The sequence below is a fragment of the Nannobrachium achirus genome (assembly GCF_963921795.1).
Source record: "Nannobrachium achirus genome assembly, chromosome: 8".
NCBI lineage: Eukaryota > Metazoa > Chordata > Actinopteri > Myctophiformes > Myctophidae > Nannobrachium > Nannobrachium achirus.
In genome coordinates, this window is record NC_137817.1 from 57001280 (window position 1) to 57026240 (window position 24961).

General features: G+C 43.2%; 1 protein-coding gene across 2 annotated transcripts in view; it reads left to right on the forward strand.

The window, feature by feature from the left end:
• arrb1 (arrestin, beta 1) overlaps nt 1-10341 on the forward strand; it is a gene marked incomplete at both ends in the record, with an annotated part of 35287 nt that extends 24946 nt beyond the window's left edge. The window contains 8 exons of one of the 2 annotated variants that reach the window (XM_080731266.1): nt 320-404; nt 2239-2311; nt 2834-2971; nt 4467-4550; nt 6274-6297; nt 7706-7773; nt 8937-8985; nt 10236-10341. In XM_080731266.1, coding sequence (XP_080587392.1) covers nt 320-404; nt 2239-2311; nt 2834-2971; nt 4467-4550; nt 6274-6297; nt 7706-7773; nt 8937-8985; nt 10236-10341 — 627 coding nt within the window. The remainder of the gene's footprint in view (nt 1-319; nt 405-2238; nt 2312-2833; nt 2972-4466; nt 4551-6273; nt 6298-7705; nt 7774-8936; nt 8986-10235) is intronic. The other variant, XM_080731267.1, reaches the window with a different exon arrangement.
• Between the last annotated feature and the right edge of the window lie 14620 nt (nt 10342-24961).

Consider the following 24961-nt stretch of genomic DNA (forward strand, 5'->3'; position numbering starts at 1 on the left):
GGGGGTATCGACCCACAGGTTGAGAACCACTGATGTGATGTCCCAAACAATTTTTGTTTATTTTTTTATTTCATTACGGTAGTTTGGGTCCTGGGGAGACGTCAAAATACTCTTTTGGGTCACAGGCTGAAAAGTCTGGGAACCACTGGTATAAGAGACCAGACTAAAGTGTGCTATATTATAGCTCAGTGGTTCTCAACCTTTTCAGGCCGTGTCCCCCAAAATAATCATATTTGAACTGGGGACCCCCCACCCTGAGGAGCACTAAGAGTTAAGGCATTACATTTTGTATAAGACAATAATAGCTGTTCTTTTTCAGATCTATTACCACGGTGAGCCAATCAGTGTCAACGTCCACGTTACCAACAACACTAACAAGACAGTCAAGAAAATGAAGATTTCAGGTAGAGTACATTGATTCTGTAAGGGATCGTGAAATGTGGTCCAGATTGAGAAATAAACCCCCATCTCACTGTTCAATATCCTGCTTATTACACAGCTACTTACTAAACAAATCGATAATTTGACACAAAATAAATGATTTAATTAATTTGAATTATGCCAGTGAGGTCCTTCCATTGCAACACGGCCGGCTCACAAAACTCAGTGAACGTGCTGATCAAATACGAATCGAGATTATGTTACTGCATTACCTTAAATGTTTTCAAAAACATTCTTTAATGTACAGTTTAGATGTAAAATCACATAATTTGCTTGCCTACTTGGCTGCCATGTTGGATACACCATGTTCACCAATAAATAAGAACTTAAAATAAAAGACAAATTATGTTGAGGTCACTTCCTCAGTTTTCTGGTCTGTTTCATGCCAGTGCGAGAGGCCAATTCAGAGCAAAAAAAAAGAAACGTATCAATCAGTGATACGTACCGCCCCGTTTTCAGTCTGTTTCTAGAGAGACCATGTGACGTACAGTATCATGATATTTTCGGGGCATGTCAAAACACCTTTAAAGGGGAAGACCACCCATTCTCAATATTGAACTATGTTATTAATGTACCTTAGAGGAGTTGTGCGGAAATAGAAAAAAAAAATCCCCCAATTCTGTGTTGCCTAGAACTGGAGGATTGATTTTGGGGTTTGTATTGTAAAGTACAACTTGATGACATCACACCGTTGTACTTTACAATACAAACCCCAAAATCAATCCTTCAGTTCTAGGCAAAACAGAAGGGGGGGAACTTTTTTCTATTTCCACACAACTAGTTATATTAATGACATAGTTCAATATTGAAAATGGGTGGTCTTCCCCTTTAAGTGGTCAGATCTATGTATGAGAGACACTCTTAAAGTTGAGGTGCCATGATTTTCCCCCCCACTAAAACATGATGATCAGGTATTATAATTGAACTAGGAGGAAGATCTTTTCCAAAAAAGTGTACAGAAAGCGTTAAAATTATGTTTTTATGTGGCCACACCCACCAGTTAATTAAGTATGCCTGGTTGTCAGGTGACCCAGCTGAAGTTAGCCACACCCACAGTGTTGTGTGTATGGTGAAAAGGGGAAGGGATGAGTTTATGATATCATTAAATCAGTGTTTTTTTTTTACCTTTTGACCTTCAGCTTTCAGGAAGAAACAAAAATACACAGGGAAGGCAAATTTGCACATTATAACCCCACCAGAAAACGACAAAACTATGGCTCTTTAAGAGTCTAAATGAGCTATGTGTGCAGGGGAGTCAATTGGGTATAGCAGGGGTATGCAGCTGCCATACCCTGGGTCCAGGGGGGAGAATACAAGTTACTTTTAAATATAAATCCATGAATGTCTCTTTGTCTATCTGTGCTGGTTATGTTGTTAAATTACGTTAAAATAACTACAAATGCAACATTTTACAAGGTATTATAATTATATTCTCCACACTTTTATTCTCCCCATCTTGACAGAATAGTGTATTCCCAGGTTCCACAGGTCAGCTGCACAGGTGCAATTCATTATTGTTAATTGTGGCACGTTTACTATATTATGCCAAGTTTAGCCGCACTTGAACAACTGTTCCAGACTGCCACATCCAGCCCAAGAAACCATAGACATTTTTTGGGGAAAAAATAGAATGTACTTCTTAAAATAAATGTATCATGCCTGTTGCTAAGGTATGGCAACATGACTGGTGTCTTGCCACCAGTCATGTTGCCATACCTTACCTTTTTCTGAACTGACCCCACTGTATGTGTGTGAGTTAATATATGCTGTAACAAGCTGTATGTTGTGGTTTTACAGTTCGTCAGTATGCAGACATCTGCCTGTTCAACACGGCCCAGTATAAATGCCCCGTTGCCACAGAGGAATCAGAGTACGTCTGTCTGTCTGTCTGTCTGTCTGTCTGTCTGTCTGTCTGTCTGTCTGTCTGTCTGTCTGTCTGTCTGTCTGCCTCTATCTTTAACAGCAGCTGTCTGCCTTTATACAGTATTTATATTTTATCAAAGGGGGCTCGAGCCCCTGCCCTTTTACCCGTCTGTAAAAAGTGCCCTCTCCAGACCATGAATGCAGTTTTTACTATGGTGAAAGAAATGCAAATGTTCCTCTTTCCATGCCATACCTGAAGGCAGCATCCAAACTCTCCTGAACTTGAATGCAGCATCTTATGTTGAAAGAATTGCATTCTCTGTTGATTATGCTTAGTTCAGTGTGGTATGACGCATGCACCGAAAATAGCCGACCTTCAAGCTCACAACACGTCACAGCGCGGCGCGTTGTGAGCTTGGAGGTGTGCTATTTCCACCAAAAGGCTCTTTTAGAAATGTCAGCCCCTGCCTCTCTAACAGTCCATCATCAGTAACAGCAGTACTGTGTGTGTGTTGCCTGTGTTCTCCAGTGACCTGGTGGCTCCCAGTGCAACGTTCTGCAAAGTGTTCACGCTCACACCCTTCCTGGCCAGCAACAGAGAGAAGAGAGGTCTGGCTCTGGACGGGAAGCTCAAGCATGAAGACACTAACCTGGCCTCCAGCACCCTGTGAGACCTGCTGCTGGTTAACCAGCACACATGCACTGAGATTACAGTACGCACACGCACATAGGGATGGAGCTCCAAACAAGGGCCCGCTACAAACTTGTATCAATAAGCTTTGGGGTTATCAAGATTGTTATCGAGCATAGTGGCCCATGATGTCATGTTTAAACAATCAAGACAAGAGGCGATCAAGAAATTATTACAGTACTATTCATAATATAAAGCCATTTAACACTTATTGCACACTAATGAATGATTGTTTTAATGATAATTAATGATAATCACTGGCCAATGAAAAAATATACCTGTTCAGAATTTGTCGTCTCATGTCTTTAGAAAACGCTCAATAGTGGGCTCCATAAAAGCCCGGCTCAATAAGCAGGATCGAGAAGGTGCTCATTATCAATAAACAGCTCCATCCCTACACGCACGTGCACACACAAACACACTTTACAGTGTACACACACACACACACACACACACACACACACACACACACACACACACACACACTGAATGTAGAACCTCACCCTCCGCTGCATACTGTTGTGCTCCGAGATTAGGTCCTACGGGGATATCACCGGGCTGGGGTAGAATCAGGGCCGTTTTTAGCTATAGGCGAGCTAAGCGGCCGCCTAGAGCGCCATCCTAGAGGGGGCGCCGAAATGGAGGGATTGGACCCAAACCAGCCCCAAACCGGCCCAAAACCGAATAAATCACGCCAAAACCCGCAAAGCGCGCGCACGCGAGTGGAGAGAGGTGCATTCGCGAGAGCTCGCATAGAGCGCTGATTAGATGCGCTACGGCCCTGGGTAAAATGCCTCCACACCGAGGTAGATCACCCTTTTCACGAAATTGTATCCAAAAAGTAAAGGTAGTTCCACGCTCACAGAGTATGATTTTCCGTCCAACGGTACATAAAACATGCACTACGGCATGAAACAACCGCTTAAATCGCTAGTTTTGTCAGCCAGTGTCATGTTTTCCCATTCAACTCCCCCGGCAGCAGTTGCCAGTATTGCTCCTTATTCTGCTACAATGGGAAAGGAGCAGTACTGGCACCTGCCGCCGGGGGATTTCCCAAATTTAATGACACTAAATAAGCGATTTAAACCGTTTCCCAACGCTGTCGTGCATGTTTTATGTACCGCCGGATGGAAAATCATACTCTGGGAGAGTGGAACTACATTTACTTTTTTATAACAATTTCGGGAAAAGGAGCTCATCTCGGAGCACAAAAGTACGCAGCGGAGGGTGAGGTTCTACAGATATGGGGCTGGTCTGAATGATGATAGACATTAGTGCAGCATTGTATTTATTTATGATTGAGGGAGTGTGTGTGTGTGTGTGTGTGTGTGTGTGTGTGTGTGTGTGTGTGTCTGTCTGTCTGTCTGTCTGTCTGTCTGTCTGTCTGTGTGTGTGTGTGTGTGTGTGTGTGTGTGTGTGTGTGTGTGTGTGTGTGTGTGTGTGTGTGTGTGTGTGTGTGTGTGTGTGGCAGGCAGAAGGACGTTTCAAACAAGGAGATGCTGGGTATTATCGTCTCCTATAAAGTTAAAGTGAAGCTGGTTGTATCAAGAGGAGGGTAAGTACACTAGTTAACTACTGAATAAACTATCAAGAGCAGGGAGGGTATGTATGTACACTATTTAAAGGTAGGCTAAGTGATTTCACTTAAGTTTCAGTTTTCCTGTAGGTGACAGGCGGGGGCCTTCCTCCAATTATGATCAAGTGGGGCTGGTCTTGGTGTGCGTAAGTCCCGCCCCCACTCGACCATGATTGGAGGAAGGCCCCACTCTATCCTGATTGGAGGAAAACTTGTCACCCAACAAACTGCTTTTTTCTCCTCACAGGGGATAAGGCTGAAGTTCAAATATGGACTGGGCGATTAATCGAAAATGGATCGCGATCTCGATTCAGACTCCTATGCGATCTCATTTGTAATGAGATCGCATTGTGGCGATTCTATGACGTCATAACACTGTGGCAGGGAAATAAAAACATTTGGGCAACGCAACAGTCTGCACTCCGCACACCAGCACTGAGCGCTCCGTGCCTCTGTCACTCTCCCCCTTTCTCTCTCTCCCTGTCTACCACAGCACAGTGAGCACACACCACACGTACTGAGTGCTCCGTGCCTCCGTCGCTCTCCCCTTTCTCTCTCTCTCTCTCCCTCTACCAGCACACACACACACACACACACACACACCGACACAAGCATGCAGTCAGATATCATTCAAGCGTTCTTTCCCAGTAGAAAAAAAAACTTTATGTGCTGCGGTTCCCTGTGACTGTCCGTCTGTCTGACAGACGTTAACGTGTGAAGAAAGACTGTAGCACTAGCAAGCAGCATAGCATGTGTCAAGTTAGACAAACGTCAATTCTTGACTTTGTCTGTGGACTTCAAAATAAGAGTGCTTTTTCCTGGTCTGCGGACTTCAAAATAAAATATTATTATTTTTTTTTTCTTTTTATTATATGAAAATCAAATTGACCCCTATTTGGTTTCATTTTACGCTCTAAAAAACATCGCGTGGGAATCGTGATCTACATTCTTGTGGAGGAAAATCGAGATTCTCATTTTAGCAAGCATCGCCCAGCACTAATAGTAGTACTATCAGAACATAGACCCATTTTGTTATTATTTGAATTAAATGAAATCACTTACCCTACCTTTAACCAGTGAATAACTTATCAAGAGGAGGGTAAATACACTAGTTCAGTGGCTCTCAACCTTTTCAGGCCGTGACCCCCAAAATAATCATATTTTAACTGGCGACCCCCCACCCTGATGAGCACTGAGAGTTGAGGCATTACATTATAACGGTTCTATTGTGACTATAGCTGATCTAAAAGCTCACAACGCCTCGCGTTGTGCCAATGTTTAATTTGTCATTTTAGAGGTATCCTTAAATTGTCACTTTAGAAATGTGTAGATAGCCTCTATACACTCACACTGTATGTTGGTTTGTTTACTGTTGAGTGAAAAAACAACATTGCACATTAAGTTAATCATCTGGGGACCACCCAAAATAATTTGGGATGAGAACCACTACACTAGTTAACTACTGAATAACGTTTTAATCGAACAAACGTTTATTTTTATATTATATTTACATTACACTGGTATAGTTTTACAGGGACAATGCAGAATTTTAAATTAGTTACCAAAATAGAAGGAATATTTTAAACTACAAAATACGACCAACTATATTAATTATACACCGCAGATTCCTGGGTGTTAATTCAACTTTGAGAAGGTGCTGAGTGGACTTGAGGATGTCTAACAGTGTTTTTAATGATTTCAGGATCTTGGGAGATCTGGCAGCAAGGTAAGAAGCAGACCCCCCAAGGAGTTCAACATCCTTTAATGGAGCAATAATTTGGGGGCCTACACCTTCACGGACCCACTAGTCCAGGGGTTTTCAAAGTGGGTGACGGGGCACCCTGGGGTGCCGCGGCGGCAGTCCAGGGGTGCCGCGAGATCATTTGATAATATTTGGAATTTATTTGGACACTTGAAAAAATATTTAGTATCATTTTAAACTTGAAGTACAAAGTTATTTTCAGTCAGTTATAACCAAAATGGCTATTAGCTCAACGTTTTCCTCGCAACATAATCATTAAAATATCGTCACTGTCAGGCAGAGACCTCTATCGCACAAAACTAGTGAAAACAGCCGATCTACAAGCACACGTTGTGTGCCATCGGCTGTTTTCACTAGTTTATTAGATTTTATAGATGATAAATATAAAAGGAACGGTTTTGGACATAGGCCTACAAGGTTTCCACCCGACAACGAGGATGATAAATATAAGGTGCTGGGAGTTAAAATTATAATGTAAGGGTGCCTCGGATTAAAAAAATATTCATGGGGTGCCCTGAGACAAAAAAAATTGTGAACCCCTGCACTAGTCCCCGGCCCTCTTATAATCGCAGTTTACTATGAGAAACATCACAGCTTGTCCGTGTCCGTGTAGACGTGTACACATTTTTACAGTCTATGGGTTTGCCGCTCTGATATCATGCTCTGATGTCACTGTGATGTCAGGGGAACCACTCTACCAGAAAGGGTTTGCCGCTCTGACATCACACTCTGGCTTCACTGTGATGTCACACTTTATGCCCATATATGGAGTTCCCTGATGTCATCAATATTAATGATGCCCTGTTAGAGAGATCCCTGTGATGCCAGGGGAACAAATCCCTTTTATGCCCATATATGGAGATCCCTGATGTTCACATCCCTGATGTCCATATCCTGATGTCCACACCACTGTGGCGCAACCTCGCCCTTTAGGGCGAGGTCGCTTGTCGCCGTGAGGGGTCCTTCTAGTAGACATACTGTAACAATATGCAAATGTTTATTGCAGTGCTTAATAAATACAAATCATTATTATTATCATTATTGCCCTTAGGGCGTCTTACTTGTTATGATGTATATACAGTATAAACATATTGTATAGAACACGATGCATACATTACTGTAGGGTAGGCTATATGTATATTATAATAGAGCTATTGCATATCATCACTGTCAGGTAGAAACCAGAATTTGTATGCTTTTTAGTAAGGTAAAGCCCTGCTTCATCATATAAGACGTTGGCACAAAACTGGTTAAAATAGCAGATCTACAAGCGTGAGGCGTTGTGTGCTGGCTATTGTTACTAAATCGTTTTTAAATTGATACGTGAGTCATGACGACGATAAATGACGACAATATAACGCTATGATTTCAGTGACGTGTCGGTGGAGCTGCCTTTCACTTTGATGCACCCCAAACCTTCAGAGGATTCTCTCAGAGAGGGTATGTTACTGTTTATATATATATATTTATATATATAGGTCTATATATATTCCATTTTTATCTCATCTAATCCAGTGGTTCTCAACCTTCTTATTACATTTTGGATAACACGGTTCTATTATGAAAATAGCAGATCTACAAACATGACGCGTTGTGAGCATCTAGATCGGCTATTTTCACAATTTCTGCCTCTAATAATTTTGACTATTTGGACAATGTTTAATTTGTCATTTTAGAGGTATTAAAAAGTCCTCAAACTGTCACTTTAGAAATGTGCAGATACCCTCTATACACTGAAACCTTATGTTGGTTTCTTTACTCTTGAGTGAGAAAATAATGTAGCACATTAAGTTAATCATCTGGGGACCGCCCACAATAATTTGGGGACACCCTGGGGGTCCCGACCCACAGGTTGAGAACCACTGATCTAAAACATCTATGAAAATACAGTGTATATGTCATAGTCTAATAGAGAACCAGCACGTTCAAGACGCGGAGCGTTCGCCGTGCGGTGCCGGGGCGGCGCCGGGGCACCCACAGCAACGTGTTCCAGGCGGAGCCTGGCGGAGCCCCAGACACGAAGCCCAACCGAGTTACGAAGCCCCCCTGTATCCACGAAGCCCCAAGCGGCGCGAAGGCCAGCGGTCCTTGGTCCTGCTCTTCGCCCCCGAGCGCCGTAGGCGCGAGTGGCCGCGAAGAGCGGGCCAGGGCCGCGCGGCCGGCGGAGCGCCGCGCGAGTTACGAAGCCGTGGTGGACGCAATCGTTATATTAATATTTGCCCAGGCCGTAAGGCCTGGGCAAGCGCACGATAATGGCTAGGCTAGGCTAGGCTAGGCTAGGCTAGGCTAGGCTAGGCTAGGCTAGGCTAGGCTACGTAAACAACGTCGCAAATATAGTCGCAAACGAGTGACGTCAGCGCCTTCACTAGTAAATGCATAGAGTATGAGTGAATGGCTGTCGTACGCCACCTGGTGGTGATTAGTGTGTGGTGAACTACAAAACGAGCGCTCTTACAATGAACGTCCTGGGTTACCCAAACATCCTGTAACATATATATATATGGGGAAACATGGGAGTGGGTTAGTTTTGATTTGCCCAAAATAGAATTAATTCTATTAGCACATCTATTATTTTAAAATGTACTAATGATGTTCATCTGCAGCTCCAGATGAAGACCCTGTTGACACGAACCTCATAGAGTTTGACACAAAGTAAGTAACCAACTCTATTTCACTGCTGGTTGTGGGCTGGTTCAAGGGTAACGGGTCTACTCGCCAAATAAACCTTCTCGCCCCGATTTTTTTCTGACGTTTTTTATTGGTTTCGATATTTTAAAATATAAATGGTAAATGGTGCATTTAAATAGCGCCTTTATCCAAGGCACTTTACAATGATTGTGCATTACATTCACCCATACATCCATACGCCGATGGCGGAGGAAACCAACCAACCTGCTTAAAAACAGTTGCAGACACTTGTGGGTAGATCTGCAATCAAAGATTGAAAATGATGTTATTATGGGAGAACATATCTTGAAATTAAACTGTAGCTCATTCCAAGTGGTTGGGTCATTAAAGCAAAAGGCTCTTCTCCCCAGTTCAGTGTTTGCTTTGGAGACCTCTCCAGTCACTGGAGCGTGTCCTATATGTCACCGGATTCCAATCCAGCAGCGATTTAAGATACAATAAAGTCCCATCAATTGCCTTAAAAATAAACAGGTACCAATGTTTGTTTCGCCTGTCGGCCAAAGAAGGCCAACCCACTCTTATCAGACGGGATACAGTGATGAGTCCTATAATGTTCACCAGATACAAAACGCAGTGCAGAGTGATAAACTGTGTCAAGGGGCTTGAGGACAGAAGGAGCAGCCTTTCCATAAATGACATCTCCATAGTCTAACGCAGAAAGAAAGACTGCTTCAATAACCCTTTTCTCTGTCTGTCTGCCTGTCTGCCTGTCTTTGGTGCTTGTCAATAATACATGTCAGACTTCCTGTTGTTTTGTCTTCCTGTCAGTAACAGCTGTTTAATAATTCATGCACGGTGATGCGAGGAATCAGTTGTGCAGTGCTTTATAACTGCATCAATAACACAGACAGCTTCCCCCCTCTCTCTCTCAGTCTCTCTCTCTGTGTGTGTGTGTGTTAAAGTGCTGGTATTACACGTTCACGGTAAAAATTGTTTCACGTCTTAATAAAATAACCACTGCCTGGTTTGAGCAGCACGATTCCACGTCATGAAAACCATGTCATACCTCAAACCCTGCGTGAGGAAGACTGTTACGGTGGAAACGTTGGCTGCTCCTACTGAATAAAACCTTTGTGTCGTGACTGAGAGTCGTGTGGCCTCATTCTGGTCAAACATTATTATCTGCCGTGGTCAGCGGTGGTCAGCCTCGACCGCAGCACTGAAACCATGCTCTCTCTCTCTCCGTCTCTCTCTCTCTCTCTCTCTCTCTTCAGCGATGATGACATTGTCTTCGAGGACTTTGCACGACAGCGGCTGATCGACGCGAAGGATGAGGAGGACGAGGATGGGCCAGAGTCGCCCATGCTCAACACCAGATAGACGATACACACACACACACACACACAACACACACACACACACACACACACACACACACACACACACACACACACACACACACACACACACACACACACACACACACACACACACACACACACACACAGACAAACGGACAGATGGATGGACGGAGAGCCTCTTGTGCTGCTGTGTTGTTGAGGATTCTGGACTCCCCGTGATGCTGTGTGTTGGTGTTCTCGTGGGGAGACGTTGTTGGGCTTGTGTTTCCCAACTTGAACAACGGTAGCTTCAGAGGTTCAGCGTGTTTAAGAAGCTGCGGTCCCGCTGCTGCTAGAGCTTGGAGAGCGCATGCTTCAGTTCACCCTTTTATTTGACCCGCTTTAGCGCACATGAACCCTAGCGTCCCTCTATTCTGGGCATGTTATAATAGGCAAACAATAGGAGATCTACAAGCTCACAGTCTGAGCTTGTGGATTTAGTGATAGATTTAGTTTAAAGGATAATTCCAGGGTAAATGGCTTTTTCTTTTTTCTTTTTTTCTTTTTTTTTTTGTTTTTTTTTTTTGTTATTTTGTCTCCAAAGAACTGGTCCAGGCGTTGTTTTTATCCATAAAAGCATTCTTGTCAGTTTTGGCAGAACCGCAACACACTTGTACATCTCACAATGGCACCAGTGGGCATTACGCAATACCGTCTATTTAAATATTTTAAACACCTCATATCGGCTCTCCAAACACACACACACACACACACACAGTTGTTGTAGCATCAACAGAGCACTGCAGGCTTACATCAGTGTGGTGAAATGGCCGGAAAAAACCCTCCCCTACCCATGTCTCTCACAGGGTAAACATAGGGGGCGTAGTTTTTGAAGCGGTGAAAGCCGCTTCCAAGGAGTGGCTTTGTCTGTCCCGTACCTGTTTTTTTGAGGATTCCCATAGATTCTCAAGGAGTGAGAATGTCTGTCCCGTACATGTCCCGTACCTGTTTTTTTGAGGATTCCCATAGATTCCCAAGGAGTGAGAATGTCTGTCCCGTACATGTCCCTTCGCATGCAGAATTGAGGATTGGTCAAGCTTCACATGACAATTTGTCCCTCCGGACAAAATCATTCATTCATTCATAAATCATAAAAGTATAGAACTAAAGCACATAGAACGTATAGATCTAGAACACAGAATGTATAGATCTGGAACACAGATTTCAAAGCTCTAGATAGAACACATAGAATAAAAATGTACCCCTTCACTTTTTTTTTTCCATTTTCAATGCCAGATTGCTGAACGAGAGGCTCTCTGTCTAGCCGATATGAGGCGAAAAAGTGGCGTTTAAAGAGATTTAAATTGGCGGTTTTGCGTAATGCCCACTGGTGCCATTGTGAGATGTACAAGTGTGTTGCGGTGCGGCCAAAATTTACAAGAATGCTTTTATGGATAAAAACAACGCCTGGACCAGTTTTTTGGAGACAAAATAATACCAAAAAAAGGTAACAAAGCCATTTACCCTGGAACTCTCCTTTAATGGGGGGGGGGGGGACCAACTATAGACACCTGTGGGACTCTATATGTGTGTGTTTTAAGTGGTTATAATCGTATCACGATGGGACTTGCGTGGATCACAACAGGACTACACGTGGCAGGCAACCAATCAGGATTTGGTCAAGCGGGAGTCACGACTCCGTGAGTCCCGTTGGAGGAGACAATGTGACGTAAAGACCGTATTGCATACAGAACACCGTGCTTAACCGTTTATATCAATGGGTGGCTGGCATAGTCTGCATGGATACGGGGCAGTCATTAATTTCTCTGTTTTGTGAGTACAACACCGCCTTATTTTGTCAACACATAGTTTATTGGACATTATTTATTTAGCCGACTGGATGTTTTACAAAAACACAACTGGCTGAGAGTAAGTGTTAAGCCAGATAATTTTAGCTAAATGAATCAGCCTGCCATGTAAGGAGAGACAAAACCTTACCTTATGTGTTGGACCAGTGGTTCTCAACCTTTTCAGGCCGCAACCCCCAAAATAATCATATTTTAACTGGGGACCCCCCCACCCTGACGAGCACCAAGAGTTGAGGCATTACATTTTGTATAACACTGTTCTATTGGCAGATCTACATGCTGTGAGCGTTGTTGAGAACCACTGTGTTAGACCATTGTCAGGACACATAGATTGAAGACTATGATGTTGCCTGTAGGGCTTTAGAACATGATGTAAGCCAGTAGTTTCAACACCATGTTTTGGTCCTTCTCTGTATGTGAGAGTATGAATCACGATCATCAATGTCTGATTTATCAACTTTTACAGCTGTCTGAAAATAAATAAAAAGTATTTATTATTATTATTGATTATAGATATTATTGGTATACTGTTTTATCCGAAAGAAAGCTGTATATTCAATTGCATCTTTAATAAAAAGGATATTTGTGGAAACCAGTGTTATGATGCTATCATGCTAGACTAGGCATGTGGTGAATCCTAATTAACAGTATGTAGAGTAATTCAGCCTTTGTCAGCCTTCTGATTGGTCCCTGACTGGCCAACCAGAAAAATCCTTCTCTTTTGCTACAGGGGGCGGAGTTATGCAGTGGGACAAAGTCCCCATTCTTTCATTCACATCAATGGAAAGAGTGTAATTTTAAATTGCCTTGAATCGGCACGGTGCGGTCACCGGTCATATCGATTTTGATAATAATAATGAATAAGCTTCAACAAACTAGTTCACACGAACGATATTGATGTAACTAGGATATTGGGTGCATTTATTTTAACCCATTCAGAACGGGTACACATTATTGTGTATTATTATTTTATGCTTTAACTATTGAAAAATAGCAGATATACAAGCTCACAGCGCGGCACCGAGTGCCCGGGCTGCGAGTGCCCGGGCTGCGAGCTTGTAGATCTACTATTTTTAAAAAATCGTGAAAATTTTAATTTTGACCCGATTCTATACGTGTCTTTTGAATCCTTCTAAGGTTTTTTGAAAAACCTATGTTTCTATGTCAGCAATCTGGCTAGCCATCGTCAAAGAAAATGTCCTTTTCACTTAACCCTCAGTTAAGGGGAACACACACTGGACGCGGAGGCGGCGCGCAAAAAAATACAGCCCCGTTATTTTCAATGAACTAACCCACACCGGCGCCGTCTGCCGCACCGATACGCCACTGTTCTATTTGTCCAGCGTTGCCGCGCGTTGAACATGTTCTCCCATGGTTCTCCCCACTGGGGGAAATGGATGTGCTGTGTGGCAGCGCGCCGCATCCAGTTGGGGTTACCACGGGGCACTTCACGTGCGTCGATACCGCGACGCGACGCTGCGCAGCCGTCCGCGTTCAGTGTGTGCTCCCCTTTAGTCTGTTCTTGAGAGACCACATATGTCAGTGTGTGCTCAAACCTTTTCATGTGAAGGACGCCCAAAATGGACCCCCATCTCAAATTATTTAGTTCCAGGGACCACCCAGAAGCAAAATTTGAGTTACAAACGTTCGCTTAGTTTAAAAATACATATATTCAAAGATTTGCACACATTTTCACGACTTTTCAAAAATAGCAGATCTACTGTGAACTTGTATATCTGCTATTTTTCAATAGTTAAAGCATAAAATAATTCTAGGCCTTAAATGGCTTTTAAATGGGCAGAATTACAATTGAAATACATTTTATGTTCAGGCTACTTCCTCAATTTCCTGGTCAGTGCGAGTCAGCCTAGAGTGCGAGACTCTGTCTGTTTCAGAGGCACTATTTTGGTTAAACTAAGAAAAACATGTATTTTCTGGGAAAAACTTAAAGGGGAAGACCACACATTTTCAATATTGAACGTCATTAATATACCTTAGTCAGAGGAGTTGTGTGCAGGGGTGAGATGCTGTGGGCTCGGTTGGGCTCGGCGATCGGCGATGTTATAGAAAGATATCCATCCATTATTTCAAAACGCAATCTTTTGTAAAATACAGGCGTATCTGTCATCGAGCCAAACTGTCTGGTGTGCACAAAAAGTCAGAGTGTGAAACATATTTTCTTTTATATTAGTCCTTCAGATTTTATCTAAATATCACACAAATCACTACACATCTTTTTGGTCATGTGCATGATGGAGATACGGATCTGTCCGATTTCTGAGCGGTGCAAACCGCTCCTATACGTGGCTGTGCGTGTGTCCGTAGCCTTTTTCCTCAGCGTTTTGCCATAGTAAAATGTGTGTGCGTAGCATCATGTTTGTCTAGTGATGTCATGTCGTATGTCTGTAGCCTTCTTCCTCAGCGTTTTGCCATAGCAAAACGTGTGTGTAGCATAGCCTGTACATCCTAGACTCAAATCCTAGTCTGAAGACGTTATGCAAGCACGACCACCGCTCACTTCACATTGGGTGTGGTTTTTCATATTGTATCGTGATTGGTTGTCTAAAGGCAGGTTTTTAACCGCACCGAATCTCCCACAATTGCCGTCGAAAATCATCGGGTGCCTATCGGCCAGTATCGACGGAAAACTGGAAGGGTGGACTTTTCCAGTTTTGTTGAGTCAGTTTTGTAGTCAGTTGAGTCAGTTTTGTCACCCTGGCCCGTCAGGCCAGGACCCTGGCCCGTCGGGCTGACATCTTAAGTTTGCAGGTGTGGTCTGTTTTGAATAAATTGCCTCAAATCACGAACGCTGCGTTCAATTGCAGTGCAACTTTGCACGCACATTTCCACTAAGTTGAGGAACAAATCATGCAGACCTTTTTTCATTACCATTTCTGATCTGGCAGAGAGACCTGTGCTCGGAAGAGCACTTTTGAGCGGTGCAAACCGCTCCTATAAGTGGCTGTGCGTGTGTCTGTAGCCTTTTTCCTCAGCGTTTTGCCATAGTAAAATGTGTGTATGTAGCATCATGTTTGTCTAGTGATGTCATATGTCGTATGTCTGTAGCCTTTTTCCTCAGCGTTTTGCCATAGCAAAACGTGTGTGTGTGTAGCATAGCCTGTACATCCTAGACTTAAATCATAGTCTGAAGATGTTATGCAAGCACGACCACCGCTCATTTCACATTGGGTGTGATTTTCTCAGTTCTAGCAGCAAAAAAAATCATAATAATAAAAATTAAAAAAAACATAAAAAAACACAAAGGTCTCCACCTTTGCAGTCATTTTCCTCTGCCACTCCCAATTCTTCTCATTTCTTCTCCGTTTCCTTTGCCCAAATCCTCTGTTGGTTTCTGTATTCCTTATGGGGATCAACTGGGTGTAGAAGTTTCTATTCGTAGAGATCTTCTTTGCAGCCATGTCTGCCTGGCGCAGCTTCATTGGTAGTAGAGAGCTCTGTTCTGCTTAGTTCTTGGTGAGGACTGGGTATCACTGAGCACATTCATGTGCTCTGCTCTCTTTCCCATCTGAATGAAGGGCAGTTATTTAACACTCTTTGTCACTCTCATACTCGCTTATGGGAGAACGCCCTCTATATGGATTCCTTTCTTCTGTTCCATCTCTGTATGAATTCCTTTCTTCTGTTCTATTCTCTCCTGACTCTGGATTCTCGATTTTTCTTTCTGGTGCTGCTGGTACAGTCATGGATGCCAGTTCCCACCTGATGTCGTGTCGCAGTTCTGACTGCTCTTGACCGTGCTGAATTACTGCTAGCTTGCATAATGTCTTCAGACTAGGACTTAAGTCTAGGATGTACAGGTCATCAGGGGTGTATCCTCCAAAGAGGATGATACGTTCTCCCACCATGCAACAGCACATTCTAGAATTCATTGCACATGGGCCTCTCCCCTTGGGCTTAACCTTCTTCCAGGAAAAGCGTTCTGGGTTGAATTTCCACAGATCATTGAAGGACCGGTCCCGAGGAAAGTTCTCACCACCAAATATGTACAACTCTCCCTTGTAGGCAAATACAGAATGACCCCTGCATGCTTCTGGAAGGAACTGTGTCGGAGGTGTGTTCAGCCAGCAGTTGGTCTCTGTGTCAAACACTCTGATGGTGTTGTAATTGGTCTCTTCCTCGTCCCCTCGACCCCCGTATACAAACATCTTTGTCCCAATGATGGTGGCAGAATGGCAATCTGAAACATGCGTTGGAGGGCCATGGGTATTAATTAAAGACCAGGCCATTGAGGTGGTGTCAAGCTTGTAGATGTCATTGGTGCGCCCAGTCTTGAGATTGAATCCTCCAAAGATGTACATGACCTTCCCCAAGGCACAGGCTGAGTGGCCGCACCTCGCCTCTGGAACAGTTTTAGAGATGTACTCTGTGGGATTGAACCACCTGTGGTTCTCCACATCAAATGCATAAAGTATATTGCACTTATTCCCACTGATGGTAATAACCCCATTTCCGGTTTCCTCCATCTCGATGTTAACTATTCCCCCCCAGATGTAGATGGTATCTTCTATCAGCACAGCTGTGTGGCACACACGCGTGGAGGGAACCTCTTTGGGAATCTTTCCGCTCTGAGTTAACTTTTGGGGGGGCAACTTTTTCCAGCGCAAAGACACCGAGTTGAAGACGTGCACATCAATCTGGCCCATGTTGTACTGGTAGGTCTCCCCGATAGAGTACCCCCCAAAGGAGTACACCTTGTGTCGCACTGCCACAGCAGCATAAAGGGTTTTATTTGGTCCTCCTTTCAGATATACCGCCCAGCGCAGCATCTCACACACCAGCACCACAGTGAATCAAAATGGACTTGACGCTCTCCTCCTGTGTAAAATGGAGTGTTATTACTCACCTTACTACTTATGTCGTTGACACAAACGTCATTTGAACCTTGGCCAATCTGCAAAGCTGATGGTTTGATTTGGCCAATCAGGGAAGCCACAGTCTGTTGATCTCCCTAATATGGACAATTGATCGCCATAAAAACCCAATCCGAGGCAGGCTCAGGAAGACCCCCGTACCGTTCAACAATTTCATCAGATGTTTTACTGTGTAGTTCTTCTTTATGTGTTCCATTTCATCCAGCTGATGGCTACTCAGATGGGCATCATCAGTGCTCGGGGAGCAGTTAGGGGTTAAGTGTTTTGCTCAGGAACTCTTTATGGGAGGCCTTCTGATTACCAGAAGGCCTGTCTACCCACTAAGCTATGGTCGCCCACTAAGCTATGGTCGCCCCCTAATTTCCAAAGATGCAATTTTGGAAAATTGCAAGTGTGGTTGCCGTTATTGCATTTACCCATTCAAGTCAACGAGTATCATTTTAGCCAATAAGGAAGCAACAAAAACATTTTAGAGTAACTTTTAGCCCAATGAGGAAACGGCAAAAATGTCATGTGAAGCTCGACCAATCCTCTGGTGGTTACAGAGTAACATTTAACCAATGACGAAGCAACAAACACAGCTTTTGATGTTGATACGTCACCATACATCATACATAACATTTAGCCAATGATGAAGCAGAAAAAAAAATGCTTTTAGCCAATGATGAAGCTGCATAAAGGTGATGTCACAAAAATGCTGGTTCCTCATTGGCTAAATGTTACTTTGTAAACTCCAGCTGATATCAGTGTTTTGCCCTTTAGGAAACCACACAACTAGACTGCACTCTGTTGAGGTGCCAACTTGCGGCTTGTGCACTCGTGGCCATACATGGCCTACTTATGAGCCAACAGAGCATGCAATAGTACCTTTGGTGCTGTATACATATGTGGTGGGCAAGTTGGCACCAAGAACGGTGCGCTCTCATTGGCTAAAGGCCCTGCCTTTGTACTGTCGACCAGAGTAGTACTTGCGCGCTCTGCTGGCGCAAATATTATATCAAACTAGAAATACTGTTCCTAGGAAACAGTATGGGTTCGCATGTAACACCATGTATGGGCATAAAGATCTACCCTTTGGGTTGCACCTCATCTTTTATATTTTCTTTATACTGTCGAGGAGAACTTGACTCTACTGCCTTTGTACTGTTGAGGAGAATAGGTTACATAATAGGTTACGTCATTTTTGAGGAGAACTTGACTGAAAAATTGCAAACTTAATATATAAACTAGAAATACTGTTCCTACGAAACAGTGTGGGCTTGCATGTAACACCATGTACAGAATGGGCATAAAGATCTACCCTTTTGGTTGCACCTCATCTATAATACTGTCTTTTGTACTGTACTGCCTTTGTACTGTTGAGGAGAATAGGATACGTAATAGGTTACGTCATTTTTGAGGAGAACTTGACTGATAAATTACGTAATTTTTGAGGAGAACCTAATATATGAATAATGAAGATAATGATGAACATAGTCTTCTCACTTTCGGTGAGCCCACAATAATGAAGATAACATAATGTTCTAGCTTTCAGCGTGTAACACCATGTATGGGCATAAAGATCTACCCTTTGGTTGCACCTCATCTTTTATATTGTCTTTATACTGTCCAGGAGAACTTGACTCTACAGCCTTTGTCCTGTCGAGGAGAATAGGTTACGTAATAAGTTATGTCATTTTTGCCAGACCCATGAAATGGGTAGGCCTACATAAGCAAATGTCGGTCTGTCCGGGTTTTCTATATAAAGGGTATATATGATGATGACATGATGATGACATGCCTACAAAAGGCATGATGTCATAAATGATGACAGAACCGGGGTCTGGCACAACCAGGTTGACCTGGTCTAGTTTAGGAGAACTTAATATATAAATAATGAAGATAACATAGTGTTCTCGCTTTCAGCGAGCCCACAATAATTTATCGTAATAAAAAAAAATCACACTTAGTGTGAAGTGAGCGTTGCTATTTTTGAGTTAATTTTATCAAGGGTCCCACTAGCCAATCACAGCGCGTCCTACAAAGCTTGGCCAATTTCTCCTTGGGCATACAACAAACTTTGAGACGTTTGTGCCAAGATGTAGGCCACACTTCAGTTTACTTTACCCTCAGACATTTTCGAACACGTTTTCCCACCAGTTTGGAAACCGGCCAAAGCCAGTTGTTGGAGCACCGCTCAAAATAGTGAATAATGATAAGATGTCATAAACCTGTGTGAGGGAGGGTGGGGGGTTGTCGCTCTGAAAAAATAACCCAGAAATGCAACCTAACAGAAGCAACCAAGAAATTGGGTTATATAAATAATCCACAAGTGTTATGTGTGTGGGTGGGGGGGGGGGTGTACTACACGTACTAAGGGAGACAGTGTGACCACCGCTCAAAAAAAGACCCTGGAATAATCTAGTATTACTTGTATTATTAATAATAATCTAGTCATTTAATATTACTCTAATAATAATCTAGTATTCTATCATATCTCTAATATTAATCTAGTATACTATATCTCTAGTCTACTATCTATCATCTATGTATCTAATGCTAACTACATATCTATGTCCTAACTACTATAATAATATCTATCATCTACTATATATCTGTATCATCTCTAAACTAATGCTAATTACATATCTATCATGCTACTATATCTATAGCAATTCTCTACCCCTTCCTTTTTGTAAGCTTTTAAATCAAATTAACTTCAGTTTATGTGTATACAGTATTTTATTTATATTTATTATTGCTTGTTCATTGTATAATTAGTAGAACTTTAATTAAATCCAAGATTTCTCCATTTTTCTTTCTTTCTTACAAAACATTGGAAAACATGGGTAATCGGTGGTCTAGTTCTAGTAGTCTCCAAAATGGGGATTGGAATAAAGAGCTGTGTAGCATGGGTTGGGCTCTGAGTCTGTACCACGGGCCTTCAACGTTTTCAGACCAGGGACCCCCAAACTGATGGGGAGATCGAGCAGGGACCCCCAAACTGATTGATTGAGCAGGGAACACAACAGAGAACACACACACACCACCCTCCCTTCCTCCAAACCCATCCCCCCCTCCTCCCCTTCCAGTCCCAGTGTCTCCCTCCCTACCCTTGTCTCCCTCCACTCCCCCCTCCCCCCCTTCTCCTACAGTCCCAAGACCAACCAGAAGAACAAGGACAACAGCAGTACAACTGCACCACTTATCGCAGGAGGATTTCCCAGACCTGACGAGACAACCACCGAAAAATCCTCCTCAGAAGAAACAAAAGAAGAAAAGAAAGAGTCAACAAGAAGACCCGGATTCAATCACCATGGAACCAAGCCAGGACACCGAAGAAAGAAGGACTCCAGAAAACACACCACAACCACAGAGAACCAACAGAAGAACCTACCCAAGAAGATCACAGGAAACAGACCAGGATCCAAGGGAAAGCACGGGCCCCGCCGCAGAAAACAACACCAATCACGGAGGATCAGAGAGAAGAATGGAACAACTAAAGAAACCAGGATACCACCGAAAAGGGAAGAAAGGTAGGACCAACCACTGGACACTACGAGCAGACAGAAGAATACTCATCTTTGGAGACTCAAACCTCGCTAGGATGCCGGCCTTTTCACGAAAGGATTTACAAATCGAGTCCTATTCAGGGATGAAGTTCATCAACGCAGTGGAATTACTGAAGAGAACAAGAATCCACACGGAAGTAGCACACTGCATTATTTCACTCGGAATCAACAACAAGGAGGCAGGGACCACTGCCTCAGGTAAGAAAAGCATTGCGACACTTCTCACAATGGCCCAGGATACGTTCCCACATGCCAAGATACACATGCCACTAATTAACTATTCAGATAGACTATACCATGGGGAACAAAGGATTCAAGAAAACTTAAACACAGAGATAGAAAAAGCTAATTTCATCCCCAAATTGGATGAAAGGGATTTCGAAACTGATGACGGTCTTATCCACTGGAAGGACAAGACAGGCGAACATATGCTGACCCATTGGTTAGCTTGTTTAACTAGACAGCCCCACAAGCCAAAATCAAACGGGGCTAGATACGGATAAAATGAGTAACCTCATTAATTTATCCAACTATTTCCAGCCGAATCAACATGAAAGGGAATTGTTAGAAATGGGGCTCTCATTTGTACCTACACTAGACATTTACAAAAACCAAACCAAAACTCTCAAGAAAGACATGGCAATATTTCACAGAAGGCTGAAACTGGCTACCCACTTTGGGGTAGGAGACGAGGAGCAAATCCCACCCTTCCAGCCAAAATCAAATTGGGAACCCGCAAACGGGATTCTCCCAAACAGCCTAAAACAGCTGATTACAGCTGACCAAATTTGTATTAACAGTATCCCAGCACACTTTAGGGAAAAGGACAATCTGACAAAATTACAAGTAGCTGCACTTAGATCATTAGCGAATAACAAAGACATTGTTATAAAGCCAGCAGACAAAGGGTCGTGCATTGTTTTAATGGACAGACATCAATATCTGCTGGAGGGTGAACGGCAGCTCAGCAACCCTGATCATTACAGACAACTAGAAGAGCCGATTTACAAACAGACGGCCATCAAAGCCAAGGACATTATACAGAGACTGAGGAGAAAGAGACACATTAATGCAAAACAAGAGACCTATTTACTGGGTCAAGACACACCTAGACCGAGAGTGTTTTACTTATTGCCAAAGATACACAAGAGTCCGGAAAACTGGACTGTACCGTACCAAGTACCCCCTGGGAGACCAATTGTAAGTGATTGTTCTAGTGAAACGTATCACACCGCTGAGTACATAGAACACTTTCTCCAACCGCTCTCAACCAGACATCCCAGCTATATTAAGGATACATATCATTTTTTGGAGAAAATCAAGAGCATTTCAATTCCACAGGATGCCTTTCTTTTCTCGATTGAAATAGATTCATTATACACAAACATTGAAACTGAGGCTGGATTGCGAGCGGTGAGAGAAACGTGCCAAAAGTACCCAGATAGCAGCAGACCAGATGAAGAACTGCTGGAATTGCTAGAACTAAATCTAACGCAGAATGATTTCGAATTTAACAACAAGTATTATCTCCAGATAAAGGGCACGGCCATGGGTAAAAGATTTGCCCCCAGTTTTGCCAACATTTATATGAGCCTTTGGGAGCACACAGCCCTACAAAAATGCAGGCAACAACCAAGCCACTATTATAGATTCCTGGATGACATTTTTGGGATTTGGCCTTATAGTGAAGAGGACTTCAAAGAGTTTATCAACACTTTGAACACACACCACAGGTCAATCACAATCAAGTACGTACTGAGTGCAGAGAAAATAGATTTCTTGGACGTAACAGTGTTCAAGGGACCAGAGTTTGGAACTAGCCAAAAGCTGGATCTGAAAGTCTTTTTTAAACCCACAGACACACATGCACTCTTACACAAGACATCCTTTCATCCGGCTCATTGTTACACAGGAATAGTAAAGTCACAACTCTTAAGATTTAAAAGGATCTGTACTCAGGTCAGTGACTTTAAAATAGCCTGTAAAACACTTTTTAGCGCATTGAGACACAGGGGATACTCACAAACCTTTCTGAGAAAAGCATATGATACCTTCCAACAGATAAGAGAGAGGGACGAAAGGCCAAAAATTGCCCTCGTAACAACCTTCTCTACACAGAGTAGAATAGCAAACACCAGATTGAAAAGAAACTTCGAGAACAGAGCAGAGGGCCTATTGGAGGGCTTTACAATCATATCTGCCTTCAGAAAGAACAAAAATCTCAAGGATTATTTGGTTAAAAGCAGACTGGCGGATTCAAACAGACCACCACGCGTACCAGAATATTTTCAACCCAAAAGGCTGGTGAAAAGTAAAACCACAAAAATAGTATATGAAATAAAGCAGAACATACACCAGAACACAACCAACTCGGTCTACCTGATCACATGCAGCAAATGCAACCTACAATATGTAGGAGAGACAGGTAATACGATAGCAGATAGAATTAACCAACACAAGTACAATATTAATAATGACAAACAAAACACATTAGTGATTGTATGACACTTTAGGACACATGGGATAGAAGCCCTTTCTGTGACCGGGCTAGAACATAACCCACATTGGACAATGGGTCAAAGGAGATTCCGTGAGAGACGGTGGATAGACAAATTAGACACAATGTTTCCAGCGGGACTGAACATGAAGGGGAGACTAATGTCCCTAGAGCAGTAGGCAGATAGAAACCCAGCAGAATCATCAACACATCTCACACCTGGAGGGAACAATAGGACAAGTGTCCTGATGGGCCATCAGAGGTCTCTCTCACCCAAGGTGTGATAAGTCAGGACCACTATGCTTAGTCTCCAAGGAGATCTATTGAAATGTAAAGTGAATAAGCTGTTGCTGTGGTTGAATAGCTATTGCTACTGTTGAATTGCTGTTGATGTACTGACACATTATCTGATTTATTATTGTGATGTTTTATCTGCTTATTGTAAGTAAGTAAATTATCATGGCGTTTATCGTGCGCTTGCCCAGGCCTTATGGCCTGGGCATAAATAGAACGATTACATTCACCACGGCTTCGTAACGGCCCTGGCCCGCTCTTTGCGGGCACTCGCGCCTGCGGCGCTCGGGCGCGAAGAGCAGGACCAAGGTCCGCTGGCCTTCGCGCCGCTTGCAATGTCGTGGACAATAACTGTAATCTATTATTGGGGGAGAATAGGGTTGTTAGTTATGAACAATGTATAAATCCGAAAGCCATTGGTATGCGGTCAGAAATAAGAACACTTCTGGCTCACGAAATTTGACCATCGTGCCATGCACAGTCTCACACATAAAACCCACAGGACATAAACTACAAGATGACCTGTAGGATTTTATGAACTAGGGGAACCAGCCCAATTTAAAATTGCAACATTCTTTCTTTTTAAAAACAAGATGGCGAAAGCACTTTTCTCTATACTGCATCTTAGGCCTTGACTTGGCCTAGGACAATATATTGAAGTCTTCACTCCCTAACCTAACCTCAGATTCCTAGTTCCCCGAAGGAGCGGTTGCTCCACCTTGTGCCCAAAAACGAGCGCTCCTGTTCTCAATCTAACTAAATCTCAAACAAACTGTGACAAATACATGAACTTTATATTTCCAATGTTCCACATAATCTTACTGTACATCACAACTATGCAATGCCTAAGACTTTCTCATCATGATTGATCTCTCATCAAGATATAAGGAAGGTGAGCTCTGCAGTATATGAATTCCTTTCTTCTGTTCCACTCTCTCTTGGCTCTCATCACCATAATGGAATGAAACCACAACTATCAAAGCTACCATACCAATCAATAGTTTTGGATTGGTACAGTAGTAGAACTTGATATCTCGACTGTCCTCTGAAAAGCCGGCAATCTCTACAATAACCATATGACACGCACCCTGTACTGGCAATTATTGAAACAGAAAGGACTTTGGCACTCGCCCTCTCTCTATTGAAATCCCAAATACACCAGTAAGACTCCCTAATCGGGAGATAAGCGACCGTAGGTCACTTATCTCCACAAATAGAGCAAAAATGTGTTTTTCCAAAATTTTCCTGATCCATGTTGATGACATGAGTGTAGACATACTGTGTAGTGATTTTCGTGATTTTAGGGCAAAATCTGAATCGGCCTCATGGTGGCGCTAGAGGGCCATGTGAGAAATGAGGGGTGGGGTCTCCGCGCCGCCAAGGCGGACGAATAGGTACCGGCCCCGGCTCTCCCGGTCGCTCCTAGCCCGAGTTACGGCATTTTATGTGAGCTGCAGTGGCAGGGGGTCCTCCACTGGGGGCGCCACCACTTTTGCATCCGTTCTGGAGCACCAGGAGTGGGTGGTCCCCGGGAATGCCCCGTGAGCAGCCCCTTTGG